The following is a 25,560-nucleotide window of genomic DNA, read 5'->3' as shown; positions in this document are numbered from 1 at the left end:
GTGAGTATGGGGTTGTATGTGTATGCTGTGTGTGTTTCTATGTGTGTTGTGGGTGTGCTGTGTGTGTCTCTAAATGTGTTGTTTATATGTGCATTCTGCATGTGTGTGGTGTAAGTGCTATACCACTAAGTTATATTAAAAAATATCTTTGCCTTTTTCATTTAATATTTTAGCTCATTTGGAATTAATTCTTATATACAAATAATATAAATATAATATCTTTCCTTTATTTGCAGAGGTACTTGTTTTGTTTTATTTCTCTGCAGTTTTGGGAGTTGAACTAAGATTGTCAAGCATGCTAAGCAAGCACCCTACCCCTAAGTGATCGCATCAACCTAATGGATAACTGTTTGTTGAATAACAGTTCATCCTTTTCTCACAGATCTAGGTTTCCAACATTTAAAAAAATTCCCATATATGATGAATCTTCCTAGATTCTATTTCACAGGTTTTAAAAAATTTTTTATTTTTATTTTGTATGTGATTGTTGCCTGTCTGCAAATATATGTGCACCACATGCATGCCTGGTGCCCCCAGAGGTGAGAAGAGGGCACTGAATTCCTTGGAGCTGAAGTTAATAGATGGTTGTGAGCCATTATGTTGGTGCTGAGAACCAAACCCAGGTCCTCTGCTTGGACATATTAAAGTTTTTTGTACTTACAACAGTGATTATTTATGTGAATTCATGCAGTGTGAAACAGCATTCTACTGTAATTATTCCAGAGGCCACAAGGAGACAGTGGCAAGTTCCAGGCTAGTTAAGGCTATATAGTGAGTTCATGTCAATGTGGGTTATATAATGAGAATTTACCCAAAACAAACAATGAATAATCAAGATAGCAAAGTTATCATTAATTCTGTTTGAGTCAATTCATAGCAATTCTAGGATCATTCTAGGTTTGTTTTCATTTTGAATCCGGGGATCATATGCTCTTTATAGTGATGGTGAAAGAGTGAGCAGAGACACAAACAACCAGATTTGAGAATTTAATCCAGATCTTGACACCAGAGCTGGAAGACACTTGATTGTACTGGCAATGTTGCCAATACCCTTGTCCACCACAAGCTGGAAATAACAACCAACAGCTTTTAACTTCAAATGTCCTCTGTGGGTGGAAAAAGAAAAACCTAAATTCCCGAGTGATATTCATTCTACCTATATGATTTGGTAATATTCTTTTTGGTAATATAAGTGGTTATATTTCATAAAATTTTTTGTATTTATTTATGAAATAATAAACATGGTTTATGAAAGTTTTATAGATTAGGGGAAGGGGATTAATAAAATGAAGTATATGCGAAAATGCTACAGTGAAACTTATTCCTTTGTATGCCCATTTTAAAAACTAACAAAAGTTATCTTGTGACTGGGCATGGTGGGTCATACCTTTAATGCCAGTATTCAGGAAGCAGAGGCAGGCAGATCTCTATGAGTGCAAGGCCAGCCTGGTCTCCATAGCAAGTTCCTTGCCAACCAGAGCTATATAGTAAGACCCTGTTTCAAAACAACCAACCAGCCAACTGAAAATGTTTTGTAAACAAATAAAATGTTAACAAAAATTGACTATTTTTAAGCTGTAACATTGTAGTTGGGAACTCAGTAATTAACACTCAGTGGGACTTATCTGAGAATTACCTAGAATCCAGAATAATCTATTTAATTAGAGAATCTGTAACAGGCTGTGTTATATTGACTTTCGCAGCATGAACAGGGATCAGTTAAGATGTTTGAGCATCTGGTTGATTCTAATAACCTCGAACCCATCATGAAAAACTATGGGCTCAACCCTAAAGAAGATATTGAGTTTATCAAGGAACAAATTATGGGACCACTTGAAACTCCAGTCAAGGACTGCTCGGTAAGTTTTTAATTCTGTTCATTAGAGCCAGCTGGTACTTTCCATCTAGTCTAGTCTTGATTCTTTCAGAGCTACATACGTATTTGGCTATTGTAGGGGTGCTAAGCATCAAAATACAACTTATATGCATCTGCTTTCTAATGCAAAAACAAAAAAGGATGTATTTTTTTCCCTCATCTTGAGTTCTATAGACATTATTTCCCCCAAATGATAGTTTATATCTGCAACATCAGTACTTGGTATGCAGAAGCCGTAGGATCAAATGCAAAAGTATACATCATGGGCTGGAGGGATGTCTCAGTAGGTAAGAGTACTTGCTATACAAGTATGAGTATCTGAGTTCAGATCCCTAGCACCCCTGTAAAAAGCCAAGCTGAGTAACACACACTTTTAATTCTAGCACTTATGGGGCAGAGGCCAACGTGGTCTCCAGAGAGTCCAGGCCAGCCAGCCCTTTATAATGGGACCCTTTCTCAAATAAACAAAACAACACAACTATAGGTAGACTTTTCTTTCCTACCAGCCAGTTCCCAATTTACAACATGGAGACTTATTATTGATTAAAAATGCTTGGTCAGTAGCTTATGATGGTTACTAACTAGCTCTTACAACTTAAGTTAACCCATATTTTGTATCTATCCTGTGCCATGCAGTGGTACCTTCTTTCACCATGGCAAGTTCATCCTATATCTTTCATGACCCTTAGACTCCACCCTTCTTCTTCTTCCCAGCATCCTCCTAGTCTGGCTCTCCTGCCCAATCTGTTCCTGTCCAGCTATAGGGTTAGTCATCTCTTCATTAACCAATGAGAGTAATGCATATTTATAGTGTACAACAACAACACAGCATACAACAACAACAATTTTTAAAAAGCTCCTGGCGGTGTTGCACACCTTTAATCCCAGCATTTGGGAGGCAGAGGCAGGTGGATCTCAGTGAGTTCGAGGCCAACCTGGACTACAAAGCAAGTTCCAGGACAGCCAGGACTGTTACATAGAACCCTGTCTCAAAAACCTAACAAAAAAAGCATGGCTGGACACAGAATTCTAACTTCAACACTGAGAGGCAGAAGATGACATTCAACGTTGACCTTTGGTCACTATGTGTATGTGTGTACACATGTGTACACACAAACACATACATATGCATACACACTCACATACATGAAGTAGATTGATGAGCAACTATCTCATTTAGAAACAAAAGTTTAGCTTCAAAAATACTTTGAGTGGTTTGTATTTAGAGTAGCTGTGTAGCTATTTTGAAGCATAGTAATATGTAACACAGGTGTGGTGGTACATGGTTATTGAAGTCTGTTACTAGAGGGGTGGAAGCAGGAGTAACACAAGTTAAGTTGTCCTCTCCAAAACAGTAAATTCAAGATGAGTGGGTTACCTAAGACTCTGTCAAAAAACAAACAAACAAACAAACTGGAAAGAAAGTTGAGTATGGTGGCACATGCCCTAAATCCCAGCTCTCAGGGGCAAAGGCAAGCAGATTTCTGAGTTTAAGGCCAGCGTATTCTACATAGTGAGTTCCAGGATAGCCAGGGCTACACAAAGAAACCATGTCTCAAAAAAACAACAACAAAAAGGAGAGAAATATAGTAGTGTATGCATACATACATAGATGCATACATACACACATATGTTTACAGAAGGAGAGATTGTTTTTGCTTTTTCCTGGTGGGGGGGCATCTTGCACTGTAGCCCATGCTACCTTTGAAGTCACAATCCTCCTGCCTCAACCTCCCAAGTGCTAAGGGTACAGGTATGTGTTGCCATACCCAGTGAGAGACATTATTATTTTAATATGTGAATTCAAGGTTTACCATTTAAGGAACATTTTTTTACTAGTTTGTAATTAAATATAATTTTTAAAAGCTTTTAAAATCAAGAAAATTAAAATATTGTTGGTTTTAGGAAATTTATTAGTAGTATCCTTTCAATGGCACTGGAAGGTTTAATGTTTTCCCACTTACTTAAATAGTTGTAAAAATTTTAAGTTGCACTTTTTATCTATCTATTTACAAACATTTACACACACACACACACACACACACACACACACACACACACACACATACACACCCCTACCTACCTGTGGACTACCATGTGGGTCCTGGGATAGGATTCAGGTGGTCTGGTGACAGCAAAAGCCTTTACTTGCTAAGTCATTCCACCTGCCCTTTATAGACTTTGTATTTATTCGTTTATTTTTGTGGTGCTGGCCCAGGCCCTCATACATGCATGTACTGTACCACAGAACAACATCCCCAGCTGGAAGACTTGGTATTAATGGGATAGCATATACTTCAGCATTTCTTTTCTTTTTTTTTTTGTTTTTTGTTTTTTTGTTTGTTTGTTTTCCAAGACAGGGTCCCTCTGTGTCTTTGAAGGCTGTCCTTGAATTAGACCAGGCTGGTATCCAACTCACAGATTTCCACCTGCCTCTGCCTCCTAGGATCAAAGGCATGCACCACCAACGCTTGGCTACTTCAGCATCTCTTTTTCCTTCCTACTTCATTAGAAGTGAGGAGAAAGAAAGATCAGCATTCTAACTCAGTGTCTTGTTTGTAATTTGCAGATAGATACAGTTGCTTTGCTTATAAATAGGTCTGTGTCTATCTAAACCTTCCCAGGATTCTCTTGTTTTCCAGTGGCCATATAAAGGACGTCCTGCTGAGAAGAGCTTCCTTTATGAGATAGTGGCTAACAAAAGAAATGGCATTGATGTGGACAAATGGGATTATTTTGCCAGGTATGCACTGAATGTCTTCAGAAACATTGCTAAAATCTTTATATAAATGTAGCATTAGGACCCACCTGGCTAATTAGAAGTTGGGCACTGCAGTCCTATCGTGGCTGAAACACTAGCTTTGCAGCACCTAGAAGTGAAACAGCCCTTCCCGTCACCTTGAGTTGAAACCCTCCCCCCCCCCCCTTTGAGACTCAGAAGGTTGCCTCAGTGGAAAATTCCCCAAGGTCCCTTCCCCTAGACAGGGAACAAGGTCAAATTGAAAAGAACATCTGGTCCAGAGTGCTGATGCAGGACACCGGCAGGCTGTTAAGATAAGCTTAATTTTGACCTTGTGGTTTCTCCAGGAAGGATGAGTTATGCCTGCACTTCTTACAATACCCCTATTGCTTGCCCAGATCTGCACCTGCAGTGGCTCCGCTTTTTACAATACCCCTATTGCTTTGCTTGCCAAAATTATGTACATAAAAAGAAAACTGTCCTAAAGCCCGGGGCTAAGGCTGCCGGAGTGCCTGCAGATGCGTGTGTGAACAATAAACCTTGTAGTTTGCATCCAACTGTCTGGTTATTGAGCTCAGGATGTCATGGGGTATTCAGCCTGATTACTTCAGGCTCCGCTTTTTACAATACCCCTATTGCTTTGCTTGCAAAAATTATGTACATAAACAGAAAACTGTTCTAAAGCCCGCAGCTAAGGCTGCTGGAGTGTTCGCAGATGCATGTGTGAACAATAAACCTCTTGCAGTTTGCATCCAACTGTCTGGTTATTGAGCTCGGGACGTCACGGGGTATTCAGCCTGATTACTTCAGGTCTTTCAGAGTGTGCTGGGTTCCTTCCTGCCCCTTGTCCTGCATCACAATCACTTACTCTTCTGGACTTCCTGTTGGGCTCTGGTTAGCTGTCAAGCTGAGTCAGGGTAGAAGACAGTCTCCTTTTGAAGTGGGAAAAATTCCCTTTTTCTCTCTGTTTACTTGTTCACAATCAAGGCTTTGATCTTCAATGTACTGAAGGATTTTGGTAGAAAGTGAGGACAGCATGAGTGCCTTCCAGGTGCTCATTCCTCGACTTGCTGTGAATGTCAGTACACGCTCAATCCTTTGTTTGTTTGTTGAGACAGGGTCTCACCACATAGCTTGGCTGGCCTGGAACTCACTGCATAGACCAATATTGTTTGTTGAGACAGGGTCTCACCACATAGCTTGGCTGGCCTGGAACTCACTGCATAGACCAGTATGTCCTCAGATTCATACAGATCTGCCTGCATCTGTCTCCCACGTTCCAGGATTAAAGGCATGGGACACCATTCTCTGCCTCATATGACCAGTCTTACTTTGTTTATTCTACACTTTGAATACTTTTTTGAGACAATGTCTCTCTGTGTACATCAGTCTGGCCTCAAGCTCATGGAGATATGCCTACCTCTGCCTCCTAGGTGATCTCACATTATTTTAAAGCAGATCTCAGGCAACATAGCATCTCTTCATGAAATGTTTCAGTGTGGATCTATAAATAAAGTGTCTCTGGTAAACCTAAAAACACTCGGCAATTGTTTTAAGATTTGTTTGTTTGTTTGTTTTTGAGACAGAGTCTTACTTTATAATCCTGGTTGTCCTGGAACTCACAGTGTAGAACAGGCCAGTCTCAAACTCAGAGATCCTTCTGCCTCTGTCTCCCGAGTTCTGGGATTAAAGGTGTGCTCCACCACTCCTGGCTAAGGTAATAATATGTGGTCAGGATTCATACTTCATAACTGCCTTATTATTGTTAGCATGTGCAATTCATAATCCACTGTCTACACACTGCACCTGGTGATGGCTCTCCAGTTTTTTCTTCTGTAGCAGCTCCCTTCACGTTCTTCCCACTGACTCACTTAGCTAGTTATACCTCTTTGTGTCCTTTAGTATATTCTTCAGTCCCTGGTCAGCCTTCTGCAAGCTGATTCAGAATTAAAAAGAAAGAAATGTGCTTGTATTTAAGGCAGTTTCCTTGTTGAAATGTGTCATATCTCTGCTTTGGAACTTCCTAGGGACTGTCACCATCTTGGAATCCAAAACAATTTTGATTACAAGCGGTTTGTTAAGTTTGTCCGGATCTGTGACGTGGAAGACACAACCAATGGCTATAAAATGAAGCACATTTGTACTAGAGAAAAGGTAAGTTACATCCTCAGAAATAGAGTGCAGCTCCTGGTCTGATGTCTAGAAATAATCATTCAGCCATTTGGAAAGATCCAGAAGCCATCTTTATTTTCTTTCATTTCCTCCCTCCTTTCTTTTCTCTCTTTTGAATTTTTTTTAGGTTGTATGCATGTGTATGTGTGGACTGTGTGTTTGTGTTTGCTGTGCACACCTGTGTGAATTCATGCACACAGAGGCTGCCCTCCTTTGTCACTGTCTGCCTTATCCCTTTACGTCAAGATCTCTCCCTACCCCTTGTGCTCATGATTTTTATTAGCCATCCTCCGGCACTGGGGTGTAGCACAAATAATAAAAACCCAGGGAGATAATGGATTTCAAGCTGAAGATCAAAAAAGTAAAGCATTTGAGAGTTCTTACTTCTACCAAGGCTGGGGCAATCCTGTCCTCAGTGCGTCTACAGACTGAATACACTGAACTCCTGTCTCCACCTGCCTTATATTCCTTTCTAGTGCTGGGATTATAGACATGCATCACCATTGCCCAGCTTCTATGGCTAACTAGTGTGGCTTCTGGAATTAAAGGTGTGTGCCACCACTGCCCAGCCTGTATGGCTGACTAGTGTGGCTAGTTTTGCACTTTGATCTTCAGGTAAGCTTTATTTGTTAGATCATAAACAAAATATCACCATATTGGGGTTGCAGGTGCACAGAAGACCACACCCAGCTTATTACATAGATGCTGGGACCTGAACTCAGGTCCTCATGATTGTACAGCAAGCATTCTTTTAACCTGTGACATCTCTATAGCCCCACAAACTTGTCTTTTAAAAAAATTATTTTTTTAATCATGTGTATATGTGTCTGTGTGTGCGTATGTGCACATGGGTGCAGGTTCCCCTAGATGCCAGAAGAAGGTATCATATCCCTGGAGCTGGAGTTATAGGCATCTTGATGTACCCAACATGGGTGCTAGGAGCCAGACTCAGGCCCTCTGCAAGAGTAGCACAGACTCTTAACTGCTAAGGCATCTCTCTAGTCCTTCAATCCCTTCTTAATGCTTAGCATTTGTTAAATGTCATAAGACTTTTTGTCATCCTATTACATTTTTAAATAATAACAACAATAATAAATCCAACATTTTTAGAGTCTTATACTCGGTAGGCTTTAAATGCTTTTCGTAGATCAACTCAATCTTTATCACCCTATGAGATAGTACTATTATTATTTTATGTTTCAGTCTGTGTTCTGTTACTATAACAGAATACCTGAACCTGTGTAATTCATAAAGGAAAGAGGTTTATCCAGTTCATAGTTCTAGAGGAACATGGTAGTAGCTCATCTCACTTTGATCACTAGTTAAATAGTAAAGTACGGCTTGTCCCACCAAAAGTCACATCAAAGTTCAGTCTCTAAAGTAATGGTGGTGAGAGAGGGAGGCCCTTTAAGAGGTGATTAAGTTATCAGGGCTCCGATCTCATGAAATGACTAGATTAGTTTGTGGGAAGAGCAGGCTGTTATAAAGCCAGTCTGGCACTGCCCTGCTCTTTAGCACCTTCCTTGTTTGCACTTCTGGCTTTCACCGTGCATGGGGCAGTGTGTCACCCATACCGGAAGCTAAATAAGTAAGAAAACTAGAACTTCAACCCCATTAGGTCCTTCTATTGCTATGAAAAGACACCATGACCACAGCAACTCTTATAAAGCAAAGTACTTAATTGTGATGGCTCATTTATATTTCAGAGGTCCAGTCTATTATCATCATGATGGGACATGGTGGTGCACAGGCAGACATGGTGCTGGGGAGGTAGCTGAGAGTCCTACATCTTGTAGGCAACAAGAAGTGGTCTGCAACACTGGGTATGGCTTGAGCATATATGAGTCCTCAAAGCCCAGCCCCCACAGTGACACACTTCCTCCAACAAAGCCACACCTGCTAATATTGCCACTCCCTTTGGGGGTCATTTTCTTTCTTACCACCACAATGATACTCATATAACTTAAAAAGTGGTATAGAATTATGCTATAGGAAAGTCTTTATGTATGCTAGCCCTTTAATCCCAGCATTCAGGAGGCAGAGGCAGATGGATATCTATGAGTTCAAGACCAGCCTGGTCTACATAATGAGTTCCAGGACAACCAGGGCTACACAGTGAAACCCTGTCTCTAACAAAGTTGAACACAATCTGATCCTACATTACCATTTCTGTTCCCTTGCAGGAGGTTGGGAATCTGTATGACATGTTCCACACACGCAACTGCTTACACCGCAGAGCTTATCAACATAAAATCAGCAACCTCATCGATATAATGTAAGAACTCATAAAAGTTTGCATGATACTTTGCTATGTTAGTGTTCTCAGCTCAAGCTGTGCAGTCTAAAGCGGCTCCCTTAAAAGAAGACCAGCATAGCCGGGCGTTGGTGGCGCACGCCTTTAATCCCAGCACTCAGGAGGCAGAAGCAGGCGGATCTCTGTGAGTTAGAGGCCAGCCTGGTTTCTATAGTCAGTGCCAAGGCAGGCTCTAAAGCAATACAGAGAAACCTTTTCTAGAAAAACAAAAAACAAAACCAAATAAACAAACAAACAAAAAAACAAAGAAGCTAGCACACAGTGACCTCAGGAGGAGGAGGAGGAGGAGGAGTGCAGATGTGATGGTCAGGCATGTGGAGAAAGAGGAGCTGGCTTAGGCTAGACATGAAGAAGCTGCCAGAATGGCTCGGGGTCCCTGTGCAGGAAGTTACATACAGCTATTATTCATGGCTGACATTCAAAATTAAAAACAAAATTAATATTTATACTAATTTCTGCCTTTATCCTGTCAAGTGTTTTTCAAAGTTAGTAGCAAATAGAAATTTTATCTTTTTCCCTGATCTGGACAGAACGATAGCCAAAAAGTACACAAAGTCTCCACATGTCTCAGAGACCCCATGAGAAGTTTCCTTTCTTTGTTTTTGAGACAGGATCTCATACTTACATACAGCCTTGGCAGATCTGGAACTCATTATATAGCCCAAATTGGCCTCAAATTCTGATTCTCTAGCTTCTGCCTCCAAGATGCTGGGATCACAGTCATGAACCACCACATTTGGTTCCATAAGAGTGTTCACCTCAGTCAAAAGTTAGGTATAGCCAGATATGGTGTCGCACCCCTTTAATCCCAGACTAAGAACTGCAGAGGCAGGTGAATCTCTGCAAGTTCAAAACCAGCCTGGAACATAGTGAGTTCCAGGACAGCTAGGGCTGTATAGAAAAACCCAGTCGCAAAAAGCAAAAACCAAACAAACAGAAAGATATAAAGCTGAATATGGTGGCAGATGACTTCAATGGCACTTGGGAGGTAGAGACAGAGTTCAAGGTCATTCTCAGGTATGTAGCATGTTTACCCTGAGCTACATGAGACCGCCTCTCAAGAAAAAAGAACTAAAGTAATTTTGTTTCCATTTCAGAGTCAGAGAGCCTTTATTTCAAAGTTTTTCTGAACTTGTTTAAAGGAAATTTATCCTATTTCTGCTTCTATAAAATTGGAACTGAATATACTTAGTGTTGAAAAACCAAATGAGATAAGTTTTATAAAGCTCTACAATCGCGTTATTACAAAGATATTAATAAACAGCTGTCTTTGAACATCATACCTCAAGATTTTGTTTTCTTAAACTGTAAAGATCCTTTTGAGCAAGGTATAAAGTGAATCTTTGAATGTCCTTGTGTGTTTATAAAATGACCTATAGGATCACAGAGGCCTTCCTCAAAGCTGACCCCTACATAGAGATTCTGGGGACCAATGGGAATAAGTGTCGTATTTCTACAGCCATTGATGACATGGAAGCCTTCACCAAGCTAACAGGTAAGAACTCGGGACACACCTATCGGTGTCAGATGTCACCTGCCCTTGCTGGGATAGATAAGATAATGAGAAGCAAGTGCATACATGTGCAAATTACAAAACAATCATTTTTAAGGTAAGTGTAGTGTGTAGGAAATGCTTAAATACCTCTTGTATACTTATTGTTATTTAATACAACTCATTAATACTAAAAAAAAAACCAAACTTTGTCATCATTGAGCCCCAGTGACCGAAAGATTATTGGTTAGCATACAGTCTCAAACCCAACACGCTGTCCTGATAGACAGGAGTGGGGGTGAGGCCTGGTGCCAGTTCACAGTACCACACCCCAAAAAAATTTATAATAGAGAAATCTTTTTTTTTGGTTTTTCAAGACAGGGTTTCTCTGTAGCTTTGGAGGCTGTCCTGGAACTCACTTTGTAGACCAGGCTGGCCTCGAACTCACAGAGATCCGCCTGCCTCTGCCTCCCAAGTGCTGGGATTAAAGGCGTGCGCCACCAACGCCAGGCTATAATAGTCCAGGCTTAATCGTCCAATCAGACTTAACACTAGTTGTCATGGCTCCCTGATTTGTTCTGAAGGTCAACATCCTGGAAGACGAGAGTAGTTATTCTAGTTTTATATTTTATTTATTTTTTGTGTGTGTGACACAGGGCTTTTCTGTGTAGCTTTTGGAGCTTGAACTGGAACTTGCTTTGTAGACCAGGCTGGCCTCAAACTTACAGAGATCGATTTGCCTGTCTCCCAAGTGCTGGGATTAAAGGTGTGCTCCACCACCACCCAGCTAGTTCTAGATTTTAAAAGACTAAAAGTGTGTGACCACTAATTTTATCCATATATTTGTTTGATTTCCCTATTACCAGTAATGAAAATCCTTAAATTACATTATCGAGACAAGTAAGAAACTTTTTTTAAAAATCACTGTTAAATTTCTTTATGTTTATGTTTAAAAAGGTGTTTTTGTTCTTGGGAAGTAGATACCGTAATATAATGTTTCATCAGAAAATTGTATATACACAGCCAGATACAGCATCTCACAATTAGGAGGATGAATGGTGAGACCAATCTGAGTTATATAGTGAGCTCAAACCACCGTAAGAGTGAAGTCGTCACTCAAAAAAATGAAAGCAAGGGCTAGATAGATAATTCATCGGTTTAAGAGCACTGACTGCTCTGCCAGAGGACCTGGGTTCAATCCCCAGCACCCACATGGCAGCTCACATCTGTTCCAGTGGACCTGACATCCCTCTCCAGCCCTTAATTGGAAAATTTTTAAAGAAAACAGAAAAAAGACAAAAGAAGAAAGTTTTTTCCTTTCTGTTATCATCATAGAATAAAAATATTTTAAAACTTAAAAAAAAAGCTTTTAATAAGTCAGTTTATAAAATTCCAGGTACTCGCCACTTAGCTTCAACTGTTAATAACACGCAGCAATTTTTTCCACCTACCTCCTGCTGACAAACATTGGGCTATTCTAGGTAGATCATAGATATGATTCTGTTTGTAAATGTTTAAGGCCATTTAGGGCTAACTAGCAACACCTTGTCTCATTTACAAACATGAAAGCCCAACAATGATGAGTAAGTCTCTGCGTACTGCCTGCCCCAGGTCAAGCCCTCCTTTCTTCTGCGCTCTTGGTTCGTCTCACACAGGGGAGGGTTTTCCCACTTCAGAACTTGCCTTTTCCTCTTACTGGCATCTTTGTTTTTACTCACACAGTCATAATGCCTTGTTAAGACCATTCCAGGACCACAGTGGAGTGCCTTTAAATCCTACTGTTGTTCTAATGTGAGTGAATTTCATCACATTGACAGATAACATTTTCCTGGAGATTTTACACTCTACTGATCCAAGGTTGTCTGAGGCACGAGAAATTTTAAGGAACATCGAATGCCGTAATCTATACAAGTATTTGGGTGAGACCCAGCCAAATGGTCAAGTCAAGATTAAAAAGGTAAGTGGAGTCATCAGCTATCCTGCTGCTAGCAGAGGGTTATCCCAGTCTCTGTCCTCAGTAAGAAGCCATGAGTCTATCGCAGTAACCATGCTTCCTGTATATTCTCATTTAATCTTCACAATATTCTTGGGCCTGTTTACCAGGTGAGAAACTGAGGCTGGGCAATGATAATAAATTGCTCATGAAGGCAGTCAGATAGGATTCAAAGACAGGTCTAAGCAACTATAAATATTCGCTCTCACATTCAATAAGGGCCTCAAGGTTGGGATAGATCCAAGTACGGGGAAATATATCTAAGGGAAAATCCCTCAAAATAAGACCTGTGCGAACTTGCTAAGACTCTGAGAGCCCATTTTATCTATAGTTGACCCTTGAACAATGATGGTTAGGGGCACTTGACATAGAACATTTAAAAACTGACCTAACCCAGCACTCGGGAGGCAGAGGCAGAGGCAGGCGGATCTCTGTGAGTTCGAGGCCAGCCTGGTCTACAGAGCAAGTTCCGGGACAGCCTCCAAAACAATACAGAGAAACCCTGTCTCGAAAAACCAAAAAACAAAAACAAACAAAAAACCTGACTTTAACTTTTGACTCTCCAGAAATATAATTACTCACAGTCTGTCATTGCCCAGAAACCACCAGCATCATAAATTCCATGGCTTTTATGTGCTATTTGATTTATATGTGGCCAAAAATACAGAAGGATTGGGAAAGATGAGCTTGCTGCTGTGTGCAGCTTACTGGTGAGATGTGAGATAATGTCACAGGGGCGGCTGGCAGCACTAGTCACTGCAAAAGCAGCAGGAGGTCGCTATGAATAGATGGATGCCATATTCTTTCCAAACTGTGGTGGTTGCTTTTGTTCGTTTGTTTGTTTTTAATGAAAACTACCCAGTTTGTTTCCAGATTAGCATGTTTTGTTGGGGTATCTCTGTTTTTCTTGGTGAAGAAGAGCATGACCGTGGTACACGTACTTAATGAAAAACTGAGTCCTAACTGGGAAGTCTCATCTCTCCTAGGAAGAATATGGTCAGCTTCCCCAAGACATTGTTGACACCAAACCTGACATGCACCTGGATGCCCAACTGAAGGCCGAGGATTTCATAGTGGATGTAAGTTAGTGAGCCCAAGAATAGATTAAGTGAAAATTTGTGTTTAAAAAAAAAAAAAACAGAAAGCCTTCCCTCTGAGGGTGGTGGCCTTTAATCCCAGCACTCAGGAGGCAGAGATAGGCAGATCTGTGAGTTCAAGGCCATCCTGGTCTATGTAGTAAGTTCCAGGAAAGCTAGGACCATGTAGAGAGACCCAGTCTCAAAACACAAAACAAAAACAACAAAACAAAAAAAACTTACTTCATTGTGAAAAACTTGGAGAGGAGGAAGTGGTGATGTACTGTTGAAATCTTAAAACTCAGGAAATAGAGGCAGAAGAAACACACATTTGAGGCCAGCTTGGTCTACACAGTGAGCTAATACTACATAGTGAGAACCTGTCTCAAAACAAACAAACAGAACAACAAAGAAGCTGGAGAGATAGCTCAGCAGTTAAGAACTTTCTGCTCTTCCAGAGGACCAGGAAGGTCAGTTACCAGCAACCATGTCAGGTGACTCAAAACCACCTGTAACTCTAGCTCCAGGATCCACTGTCCTCCTCTGATGCCTTCATGCATACAGACACACATTCATGCACTTAATTTTAAAAATATGTCTTCAAAAAACCCAAAACTTGGAGACACAGAAAGTTAGAAGGAAGAGAATCATCTTTGGCCTCAGAGAGAAAATCAATATTATCAGCCCTTTTCAATTTTCTTTGCGATGTTCTGCCAGGATATTGAGATCATGTGATAAATAGCACATTGTATATGTTGATTTGAATTATTTTGACTATAAAAATACTACTAAGCCGGGAGTTGATGGCACACACCTTTGATCCCAGCACTCGAGAAGCAGAGGCAGGCGGCTCTCTGTGAATTCGAGGCTAGCCTGCTCTACAGAGCAAGTTCTAGGACAGACTCCAAAGCTACAGAGAAACCCTGTCTCAAAAAGCCAAAAAAAAAAAATACTACCAATTAGATGTTTTTGCTTGCCTGCATATATACACAGAACAGTGTGTATATGTAGGCAAGAACAGATTTTTTTTTTTTTTTTTTTTTTTGGTTTTTCGAGACAGGGTTTCTCTGTGGCTTTGGAGGCTGTCCTGAACTTGCTCTGTAGACCAGACTGGCCTCGAACTCACAGAGATCCGCCTGCCTCTGCCTCCCAAGTGCTGGGATTAAAGGCGTGCGCCACCAACGCCCAGCAAGAACAGATTTTTTTATTCCTATTTTCACGTGGCCATAGTATCTTGGTATACCATAATGAAAAGCCCTGTAGCCTTCTCTTGTTTTTTTCAGTTCTCTGTAGGAAATTCTCTTCAGTGCTCCATTCCTCTGAAATCTCACAGTGCTTACCTTGTGATTTTACCTCAGCTTCTCTTTTCTCATTTTCTTGGTGACAAGTTCTTGCATGAAAAGCCATAGCCATCCTTTGCCAAATACAGTGAATGGCCCAGGGAGCAAAGCTCTCCTGAACTCCCTGAGACTTGGAAAGACATCACTTCCCAGCATTCTCCCTGAGCACCTGTGGGCCAGCATGCCCACCCTGGCTCTCCTGTTTCAGCAGAAGGCCTGTCTTGTTCTGAGGTATGGGGGCAATCTCTCACTCTCCTATCTGACTTCTCTCACCCAAAGAGCCATCTCCAAATGCATTTAGATCAGAGGTACATGATGCTACCTGTAGCAGACCTTAAAGCCAGATTAACCAGTAATCAAGAAAAGTCAGTGGGATGCAGCAGTGGGCTGGTTTACATCAGCCTTAAAGAGCAAAGAGTGTATACAATTCTGTGTTCATAAACCTACATGAACACACAGAAGTGTAAATTAGTACACGAGGGCAAATTCGAAGTTCATTCTGAAATTGTAATTGACTCATCAATTTTACCCTAGGAATTTGTTCTATAGAGATCATCTCTATGTTCAAACTAGATGCTATCCGCTGAAAGCTTTTGGTACCATTCAATCCCCTCTGCTCTGGTTCCTACCATTATCCTGAGAGACTTTTTTTTTGTCCACCAGGAGAAACTCTTTGATCCCTCTTTCTTTCTTCCTTTCCTTTTTTTTAAAGATTTATTTATTTATTTTATATGCATTAGGGTTTTGCCTGCATGTACATCTGTCTGAGGATGCCAGATCCCCTGGAACTGGAATTAGATAGTTGTAAACTGCCCTGTGGGTGCTGGGAATTAAACCTGGATTCTTTGGAAGAGCAGCTACTGTTTTTAACTGCTGAGCCATCTCTCTATCCCCTCTTTATTTTTATTCTTAGTGGCTGTGTTAGTTGCTTTTCTCATTGATATGAGGAAATGTGACAAAGCAACTTAAGGCAGGACAGGTTTATTTTGTGTTCACAGTTTGAATTGATCTTGGGGCGGGGGAGGGCAATAGGACTGTGAGGCAGCTGTGTTCACAGTAGGAAACAGACACAGATTAGTGCTGGTATTCAGCCCCCTTCCTCCTCCTGTTTTTATTCAGTTCAGGACCCTGGCCCATAGGATGCTGCTGCCCATATTCAGGGTGGGTGTTCTCTCCTCAGTTAACCCTTTCTGGACACACTATCACAGCTGGGCCCAGATGTGTGTCTGCTAGGCAATTCCAAATCCAGTCATGTGAATGAAAATTAACCATCACAAGCCTGGCAGTGGTGGCGCACACCTTTAATTCCAACACTCAGGAGGCAGAAGCAGGCGGATCTCTTGAGTTTGAGGCCAGCCTGGTCTACAGAGTGAGTTCCAGGACAGCCAGGACTACCCAGAGAAACCATGTCTTGAAAAAAAAAACTAAGCCAGGAAGTGGCGTTACACTCCTTTAATCCCAGTACTTGGGAGGCAGAGACAGGCAGATCTCTGTTAGTTTGAGGCCAGCCTGGTCTACAGAGTGTCAGCACAGGCTCCAAAGCTACACAGAGAAACCCTGTCTTGAAAGGGGGCGGGGGGGGGGAGAGAAAGGAAAGAAGGAAGGAAGGGGGGAAGGAGGGAGAAAGGAAAGAAGGAAGGGAGAGAGAGAGACAGAGAGAGAGAGTCCCTAGTCCTTGTCCCTAGTTCAGCTCATCTGGATGCCCTATTGGCTCCTCACTTTCTTATAGCTATAGCCTGTCCTACCTTTGTTTCTTTTTAGTCAAACTTGGATTTTATGGTCATTATTAATAATTCCATCATTTCTGCAGTTACCACCAACCCCTCACCTTTTGCATCTGTTAAGCAAAAGTCCAAATAGCCTAGGTGTGTTGATGCTAACCTCCTCCCTACCTATACCTGGCCACACAAATCCTGTTAGAGACATCACTACACTGCATTCTTAGGCACCAACTTTATCTGGATCCTCTGTACTTTCTAGCAGGTTGAGTACAATTCTCCCAGGCTCCATAACAACTATGTCAAACCATCTTTACTCTATTCAGTCCTTCATCCCTGCTTACCAATCCTAGACATTCACCCTTAGTGAATAGCCCAACATGGCCCCATGTTCAGATAATAAAAATAAAAGATACTTATAGGCCATTGCTTAGGTAATCTCCCAAACTTCAGTTTTCTCCCACCTGTAGCTGTTTTCATCTTCCCTTATTTAGAGTAGAGAAATATCTTTCTCCTAATTAAAGAATTGGCCAGGTCAGGTATGGTGGCACACGCCTTTAATCCCAGCACTCAGGAGGCAGAGGCAGGTGGATCTCTGTGAGTTTGAGGCCAGCCTATTCTATATAGTGTGAGACCCTGTGTTTTGCTTTGTTTTCTTTTTTGTTGTTGTTATTGTTTTTTTGTTTTTTAAAGGAGGCTCATCCAGGTAGTGGTAGTACATGCCTTTAATCCCAGCACTTGGAAGGCATAGGCAAGTGAAGCTCTGTGAGTTCAAGACCAGCCTGAACTACAGGACAAGTTCCAGGACAGCCAGGGCTACACAGAGAACCTTGTCTCAAAAAGCCAAGAGAGACCCAGGAGGGATGTTCTTCCTGCTGTGTTTAGAATAGTAGTGCCCAGTGGAACCTCCTGCACTCACCCAAAGGCCTGTATCTGTGCTGCCCTTTTAAATATGATTCCTAAGACTAAGAAATAATTTTTGTATTCTATGTTAATTGATTTAAATTTTAAGTTATTGCTGAATATGGTAGTATGTTAATGTATTCCCAGCTACATGAGAAACTGAGATAGTCAGAAGGGTCACCTGAACTGGACAGCAGAGTGGTACTTGCATAATAAGTAAAAATAAAAAAATAAACCATATGTGGTTAGTGACCACCACACTTAGCATTGCAGCTTTGGAGCCCATTGTGTGTTCATCTCTCTGAAGAGCCCTTCACTGCCCATTCTGTCCTTCCTCCTACAGACTTTCCCATTAGCACCAGTTAGACAGTCTTCTCTCTGAAGAAAACCACCACACTATACTCATCTTGCTCCCTTTCCTCTTCTTGGGGGGCAAACTCATGCAAAGGCCTTCTGAATTCTTATGTTTTTCTCCAGGTATATGTAAAAACACCCCTTATCCAAAATCTGAAACCTGAAATATAAAATGTTACAGAATCTATAGCTGGGAATTTGGCTCAGTGGTAGAGCACTTGCCTACCATTCTCTTTTATTTTTGGTTGTGAGCCTAGCCTTTAATGACTGAGCCATCTCTCCAGCCCGCCTACCATTCTCTAGGCCCTAAGTTCACTCCCCAGCACACAGACACAGACACAGACACACACACACACACACACACACACACACACACACACACACAGAGCATGGGGATACATGCTTGTCAGGCCACAGCAAGGGAGGCAAAGACAACTGGATCCCTGGGGTGCATTGACCTACAGCCTAAGTGACTTGGTGAGCTCCAAGCCAGTGAGGCCCTGTGTCAAGGGGAAAAAGTACACGGCACCTGAAGAATGACTGCCAAAGTTGACATCTGACCTCCTTTTAGACATACCCATAACACACAAAAGTTGATTACCTACTGCCTACTGGTGTCTATCACATGGTAGATACTTCCCCCTCCACCCAAGTTTCTAAACCAAGTCCCCAAAGCTAGTCATGTACCTGAGTTTTTTTGGGTTTTGTTTTTGTTTTGTTTTGTTTCGTTTCTCTGTAGCCCTAACTGTCCTGGAACTCACTCTGTAGACCAGGCTGGCTTCAAACTCACAGAGATCCACCTAACTCTGCCTCCCAAGTGCTGGGATTAAAGGCGTGCGCCATTACCACATGGTGTACCAGAGTTATTTTTATTCCACATTACAACTTCCTAATATTCCTACTTCTGGACACCCAGAGAGCTCAGTTCATTTCTTGTGATGTACTTACAATCCTGAGTTCAGTTCTTATGTTGTTATGCAATTATTTATTTATTGTTTTAATTAAGGTTATCGTCATGGATTATGGGATGAAAGACAAGAATCCAATTGACCACGTTCATTTCTACTTTAAAAATAACACGAAGCATGCAGTCAAGATCACTAAAGATCAGGTAACTGGCTAAGCAGAATTCTACTCTAAGGTATATATTTGGCAAGTCTTAAAGTCAACTTATATTGTACATGCCAGTCAGGTTGTAAAGTCATTGTCTACTATTAAGAAATAAAAGAAGGCACAGCCCACTGAATCAACTAAGCAGGGACTCACAGAGACTGAAGCAGCAGCCACAGGGCCTGCAGGAGTATGCAGCAGGTCTCTGCATATATGTTATGGCTGTTAGCTTGGTCTTTGTGTAGGACTCCTTACTGTAGGAGTGGATGCATCTCTGACTCTTTTGCCTGTTCTTGAGACCCTCTTCCTCCTGTTGAGTTGCCTTGTCCAACCTTCGTATGAGGGCTTTTGCCTTGTTTGTTTTTATTTTGTTTTTTCATGTTTAGTCATTGTCTCTTTGAGGCCTGCTCTTTTCTGATGGGAAATGGAGGGGTGTAGATTCAGGAGAAAGGGGAGGTTGGGGAAGCTGGGAAGACTGGAGAGAGGAGAAACTGTGATCAGGATGTATTCTCTGAGAGAAAAATTATTTCCAATTAAAAAGAAAGAGAGAGGCTGGGCGGTGGTGGCGCACACCTTTAATCCCAGCACTCGGGAGGCAGAGGCAGGTGAATCTCTGTGAGTTCAAGACCAAGCCTGGTCTACCGAGCGAGTTCCAGGACAGACTCTAAAACAATACAGAGAAACCCTGTCTCGAAAAAAAAAAAAAAAGAGAGAGAGAGAGAGAGAGAAGGCAGGCCTAGAGAGATAGAGAGATGGCTCAGTGATTAAGAGCACTTGTAGCTCTTGCAGAGGACACCAGTTTGATTCTTAGCATGTGCATGTGTGTATGCATACATATATACACATATAAAATAAAATTAATAAATCTAATATTTTTTAAAGTAAAGCATAAGCCATGTATACTAATGCATATTTGTAGTCCCAAATTCAGGAAGCAAAGGAGATGCAAAAGGATCAGGAGTTAAAAGGCCAGCCTGGGGTACATGAGACTCTGTCTCAAAATAAAGCAAAACAACAATTTAAAATATCTGTATCTAACTGGGCCCAGTGGCACACACCTCTAATATCAGCGCTCCAGAGGCAGAGTTGGGTGGATCTTTGTGATTCTGAGGCAGCCTGGTCTGTATGGTGAGTTTCAGGCCACCTGGGCTAACTATATAGTGAGACCCTTTCTCAAAAAAAAAAAAAAAGTAGATATAAATAGATACATGGATATCTGGATGTAGTAGTGTAAGCCTTTAATCCCAGAAGCCTGAAGCTGAAGCTGCAGGATCACAGGTTCAAGACTTGCCATTACTATGAAGTGAATTCAGGACCAGCCTGGGCAACCTAATAAGATACCTTGCCTCAAAATAGGAAGGCAGGGTAGAAACAGAGAGCTGGTGATGTAGCTCAATGCAGTGTTTGGTTTGAAGCTTTGGGTGCAAAATCTAGTGGGTCAGGTGGTTAAAATTAATTATATAAGCTAAATGTGCCTGTCTGCATATCTTATATGAGAGTCTGTGGTCTGTGCATGGTTGTGTCCTGTAACTCTTTCAGTCTTCTAGTAATTAATGTAAAATTCTGAGGCATTTTGCAGTAAATAATTATTTTCCCCCTTGTATTATAATTTGGATAAAATAGAAAAACAATGCAGTGTTTTTAACTTAACATTAAAAATGGTACCCCAGACCCTGGGAGGCAGCTGGTTCCTGGAAGTGTAAACTCAAGCAAGATCTTTTCTTTTTGTAAAAAAAGGTGTCAAAGCTTCTGCCACAGAAATTCACAGAGCAGCTCATTCGCGTGTACTGTAAGAAGACAGACAAGAAGAGCCTGCACGCTGCTAGGCAACATTTCACCCAATGGTGTGCAGACAGAAACTTCACCAAGCCACAGGTGGGTGACTCTTCATATCCTCAAACATTAAGAGAATGGAATCTGGGAGTTGGGATGAGACAGGGTCCTATGTAGCTCAGATTGGTCTCAGATTTTCTGTGTACCTAAGAATGGCCTTGAATTCCTGATCCTCCTCCTTGGCCTCCCAAGTATGGGGATTACAGGTACGCAGCAGCACAGGAGCCTGGCATATTCTTTGATTTTTAAGGAAAATCCAAAACCAACCCTTTTTATCACTGAGTAGTTCTCATTTAAATTGTAGCTAAATGGGGCTGGAGAGATGGCTCAGCAGTTAAGAACACTGGCTGCTCTTTTAGAAGACCCAGGCTCAATTCCCAGCACCCACATGGCAGCTCACAACCAGCTGTAACCCTCTTCTGGTCTCACGAATGGTGCATAGACATGCGTGCATACACATGAAATAAAAAATGTAGGAGGAAAATCTGAAAATGGTAGAGAAGTGATTAAGGAAGGCACCCAATGTTACCCTCTGGCTTCTACATGTGCCTGCTGCACATGCACAGTACACATGCATACATATATATGATGTACATACATACCAAACACATACACATGCATCACACACACACCAAGCATGCATACCTCATACAATACACATATATCACACATAACACACATATCCATGCACCATACACATACAAACATACCACACATATATACCACATACATTCCTACAATACACATATATCACACACAGTACACATACACACACACCACATATACACCACACACACCATATACATACACATAGTTTCTTGTTTGTTTGTTTTAAGGAAAAGGGAAATAAAAACACTGGCATATGTGATAAATACCTTAAACCTAGGTATATTAACTCATCAGATGAGCTGGCTTGGTTTGTTTCTTATCAGGCCCTGCATTAGGTACAAGGATGAAGCAGTACCTAAGACAGACATAGTTCCTCAGTGCTCTAGGTCTCAGTCTAGATGTGGACCACAAACACTAAAGTAAACAGCAATTATGTAGCATAGTGTTTTGGGGTGCAGAAGGAGATCTAACCAGACTTGGTTAGATGAGAAAAGCCTGCCAGAGGAAAGCTTGCAAGCCAACTCCTGAAGGAGGAGAAAACTCAGCGGTTTTTACAGGGCTGGCAGTGGCAGGGAGGTGTTGGGACAGAAGCAACATGGGGGTAGCTGAAAAGGTAGCAAGGAACAGAAGGCCTTTCAGGGACAGCACTGAGTGTGAGATATTTTCTGCCACCCAGGATGCAAGGGGCAGCCTGGAACCACTGAACTGGAGAGAGTGAAATCTCTTAGGTGTGCATTTTTAACATTTGCTAGAGTTGAAGTCAGAAGGAAGGGTGATGGAAATAGGAGTTTGAATACTGCTGCCTTTGAAATGAACAATAGTAACTCACAAAAGTTCTGTCAAGCCAGATCCAGTGCATTCAGCAGAAGACGTTTAACATCGGATGTTTCCAAAGTTTCGGTAGAGCTAAGTGAACGTGTGGCAGACTGAGATGATGCCTGGACGGTGTCACTGCCTTCTCAGAGAGGCTGAGGGGGCAGGTGGGAGGTCAAGAGCTCCTTCCAGGAGCTGGAGCCACACAATGGTAATGACCGCAGGAGATGCCCAGGCTTCTCTGCCTTCCTTACCTCACCTGAGAAGCCACTAAGCATGAGGGCTAGCAAAGGCCTCTGGGAAGAGCAGCTGCTCTGCCGGGCAAAGCACGAAGGGATGATAAGTACCTGAGAGTAAATGGACAGAGAGCCTTGTCCCAGGAGGCGGGCAGGGTTAGGAGCCCCGCTGCTCATGCTCCCTCCTGTCAGGTCACTGTAATCTGAGGCAGCCTCCCCTTAAGGTAGAAGGGTGCATTTGGCTGGATCTTTGTTGATAGGGCCAAAGTTAAGAGATTTATTTAAAGAGATTCAAATTCAGCAAGTAGTCATGGTCCCAATGTCCCAGTTGTCATTTGTCCCCATACTCCCTGTCCCCCTCCTTGTTCTCCCCCATTTGCAGACCTGGGTCATTTGTTTTAGAGGAGTTGGGGAAAAAGAGAGACAAGAACCCAGTGTAGCTTCTTTCTGTAAGAGTCCCGCAGAGGAGTGTGAACTCAGCCAACTCTGGGCAGCCGTGTGCTGTGTTTCAGCCGTTTTCTCTGAACACCTTTATCTGCTTAGGCCTGTCATGTTCTCAATAGTAGAGCATATACAACTTTGAATTTCTCAAAAAATCTGTGTACAGGATGAGGGTATGTGTGCCTGCGACGCACCCCAAAATACAATGATGGAAACTGGCTTTTCTCTATACCCTGACTGTCTCTCTCTCTTTAATAGGATGGTGACATCATAGCCCCACTTATAACACCTATGAAATGGCAGGAAGAAGTTCCACGTTATTGCCAAGAAACATCCAAAGCCAAAGTATCCCTAAAATTTTAAGTGGATGCCTGCAATTGGTTCTTTATGAAAACCTCTTCCCCTCTTCACAATTAAGTTAGGAAATATAATCAGAGTCCACTAGTGATTTTTATTTAGTATTTTGAATGTACACACATAATGAGGGGTAAGTCATTTTTACTCAAAACACAAAATGGTAATAGTAGCAAAAGTTTGCTATGCTTACTGTGGAGTTTGAAAGAGAATGGCCCTATAAGCTCATATACAGAGAGTGACACTGTTTGAAAGGATTACAAGGATCAGGAGGTGTGGCCTTCCTGGAGGAAGTGTGTCACTGGGAGTGGCCTTTGAGGTTTCTCTCTTTCTCTGTTTGTGGGTCAGGATGTAGCTCTCAGCTGCTGCTCCAGCACCATGCTCCCCACTGTGATGACAGTGGACTAACCCCTAAAGCTGTAAGCCAGCCCCAATTAACTGCTTTCTTTTATAAGCATTGCCTTGGTCATGGTGTGTCTTGACAGCAAGAGAACAGTGACTAAGACACATGCTACGAAAAGTATGAGCTTGTGCATTTTTAACGTTAATTGAAACCTTTCTCCTTTAGCAACCTATTTTTTCAGGATAACTCCCATTTCTTCTGAACTCTTGGGACAAATGATTCTCTTTTGTTTTTAATTTAGAAGTTGAGACCAAGGGCACAAATTGGAATTCAAAGTTGAAATTGTCATACACCACATGGTGAAAAAAAAATCGTAGCCCCCCTGAAGAGGTGCCCCTCACCCTGCTTCTCCCAAGGAGAGAAAGCTGCCAACCCCCTCCATCCCTGTTAAGTGCCAGTCTGGGGAACATCAGGGGGCAGCTCTTTGAGAGGAGTTGAGGTGCGCCAGGCAAGTCTACCAGTGTCCTGCCGCTCCAGCCCTGTCTCCTAATATAACCCTCCTGCCCCTGCTGTAGGAGCTGCTAGTGTCAGAGGGCACCTCACACCAGGCTGCTCTCTGAGTCTGCTGTGGCCCCCGACAAGCTCAGCTTCTTTGCACCTGAAGCCATTCCAGTCCCAGGGGACACACCACTGCCAGCCTGGGAACCTTCTTCCACCTCCTCGGAGTTGGACCAGTCAACTGTTCAGAGACCACCACAGACCCCGTCCTGACTGCTCGCACCTGGGATGTCACCACCGCTACTTCATTGTGTTTACGGGTTTCAGAATATTCGGGACTACGTTTGTGAGCCTAGTGGCCACCCAGTGGGTCACATGCTCCCCCATGTAGCCTGCTATTCCTAGCAGAACAGACCATCATGGTCGAGTAGTCACCCATGCTGCTCCCCCACCCACACTGTGCACAGCTTCACCAAGAACCAAAGGGGATAGCAGCCAGAGATGCTGGAGGCATGGGCCATGGGGCCAGAGGCAGCAGCTGCAGATGACTCCCCTAAGTGAGGTGGCAGCCCTGGCAGTGAGCAGCTTGAGTATATTGAGTATGCCTGTGCCACCTCTCCCCTCTGGGTAGCCAGGTTCTATTTATTTGTGGGTAAAAGAGTACTTGGTGTGTCTGCCTCTATGGGCTCATAAATGCACAAGGGAGTTGCTTTCCCCCCTGCAAGTCACGTGCCTCTGTAACATTCAGGGAGACAGCCAGGGCTCACACCTTTATATGCCCAACCTCAGCGTAAAGAATGGTCAGTTTTTCTGCTACTATTGCTTTATTTTTGCCAGTCTTATTTTTAAGTCCTTGTGGTTTTCTGGAATTTTGTAGTCCTAATTTTGTACTGTGGTATCCAGAAAATGTCTCTGACCCCTTTTACGCACAAGACAGCTAGATTTTATGCCTTTGAAGCTTTTTTTCATTGTGAGTACCTGTATTGTTTACAAAACTGCATACAAATAGAGATTTTTAACAGCTTGGCCTCTAAGTCACTGAACGCTGTCAGCTTGACTTCGGTTGGGGAATGGAAACAGCTGCAAATAAAGCTGTCGTGAATGTACTTCTATCAGAGGTATGTTCCTTAATTACCATCTCTTCACACCTTGTGGGCCTAGTTTGAATTCCTGTGCAAAGGACCCATGGAGATGCTTCATGGTGTCACAACACTATGTTGAGTCTGCAAGATGTTGGTATTGATACAGTTTGCTCCCTTCCAGCAGGAGGCAGACACTACATGGGACAGATGAAGGAGCCTCAGTTCACAAGGCTCTTGTGCCTGAAAATGAACTCTTCGCTGTC

At 42.3% G+C, this 25,560-nt stretch overlaps 1 protein-coding gene across 3 annotated transcripts in view; it reads left to right on the top strand.

The window, feature by feature from the left end:
* Samhd1 (SAM and HD domain containing deoxynucleoside triphosphate triphosphohydrolase 1) overlaps nucleotides 1–25,321 on the top strand; it is a 43,536-nt gene extending 18,215 nt beyond the window's left edge. Inside the window, exons 7-16 of one of the 3 annotated variants that reach the window (XM_040732712.1) lie at nucleotides 1,704–1,859; nucleotides 4,519–4,619; nucleotides 6,644–6,770; nucleotides 8,972–9,063; nucleotides 10,482–10,597; nucleotides 12,412–12,551; nucleotides 13,574–13,666; nucleotides 18,985–19,089; nucleotides 20,826–20,963; nucleotides 23,279–25,321. In XM_040732712.1, coding sequence (XP_040588646.1) covers nucleotides 1,704–1,859; nucleotides 4,519–4,619; nucleotides 6,644–6,770; nucleotides 8,972–9,063; nucleotides 10,482–10,597; nucleotides 12,412–12,551; nucleotides 13,574–13,666; nucleotides 18,985–19,089; nucleotides 20,826–20,963; nucleotides 23,279–23,383 — 1,173 coding nt within the window. In that variant the 3' untranslated portion in view covers nucleotides 23,384–25,321. Of the gene's footprint in view, nucleotides 1–1,703; nucleotides 1,860–4,500; nucleotides 4,620–6,643; nucleotides 6,771–8,971; nucleotides 9,064–10,481; nucleotides 10,598–12,411; nucleotides 12,552–13,573; nucleotides 13,667–18,984; nucleotides 19,090–20,825; nucleotides 20,964–23,278 lie in introns of all 3 variants that reach the window. The other 2 variants (XM_040732713.1, XM_040732711.1) reach the window with 2 other exon arrangements.
* Nucleotides 25,322–25,560: the final 239 nt, after the last annotated feature.

This window comes from Mesocricetus auratus, unplaced genomic scaffold (assembly GCF_017639785.1).
Source record: "Mesocricetus auratus isolate SY011 unplaced genomic scaffold, BCM_Maur_2.0 Super-Scaffold_100028, whole genome shotgun sequence".
Taxonomy (NCBI): Eukaryota; Metazoa; Chordata; class Mammalia; order Rodentia; family Cricetidae; genus Mesocricetus; species Mesocricetus auratus.
The sequence above is the reverse complement of the archived record's forward strand: the minus strand, read 5'-3'. Positions and strand labels throughout refer to the sequence as shown.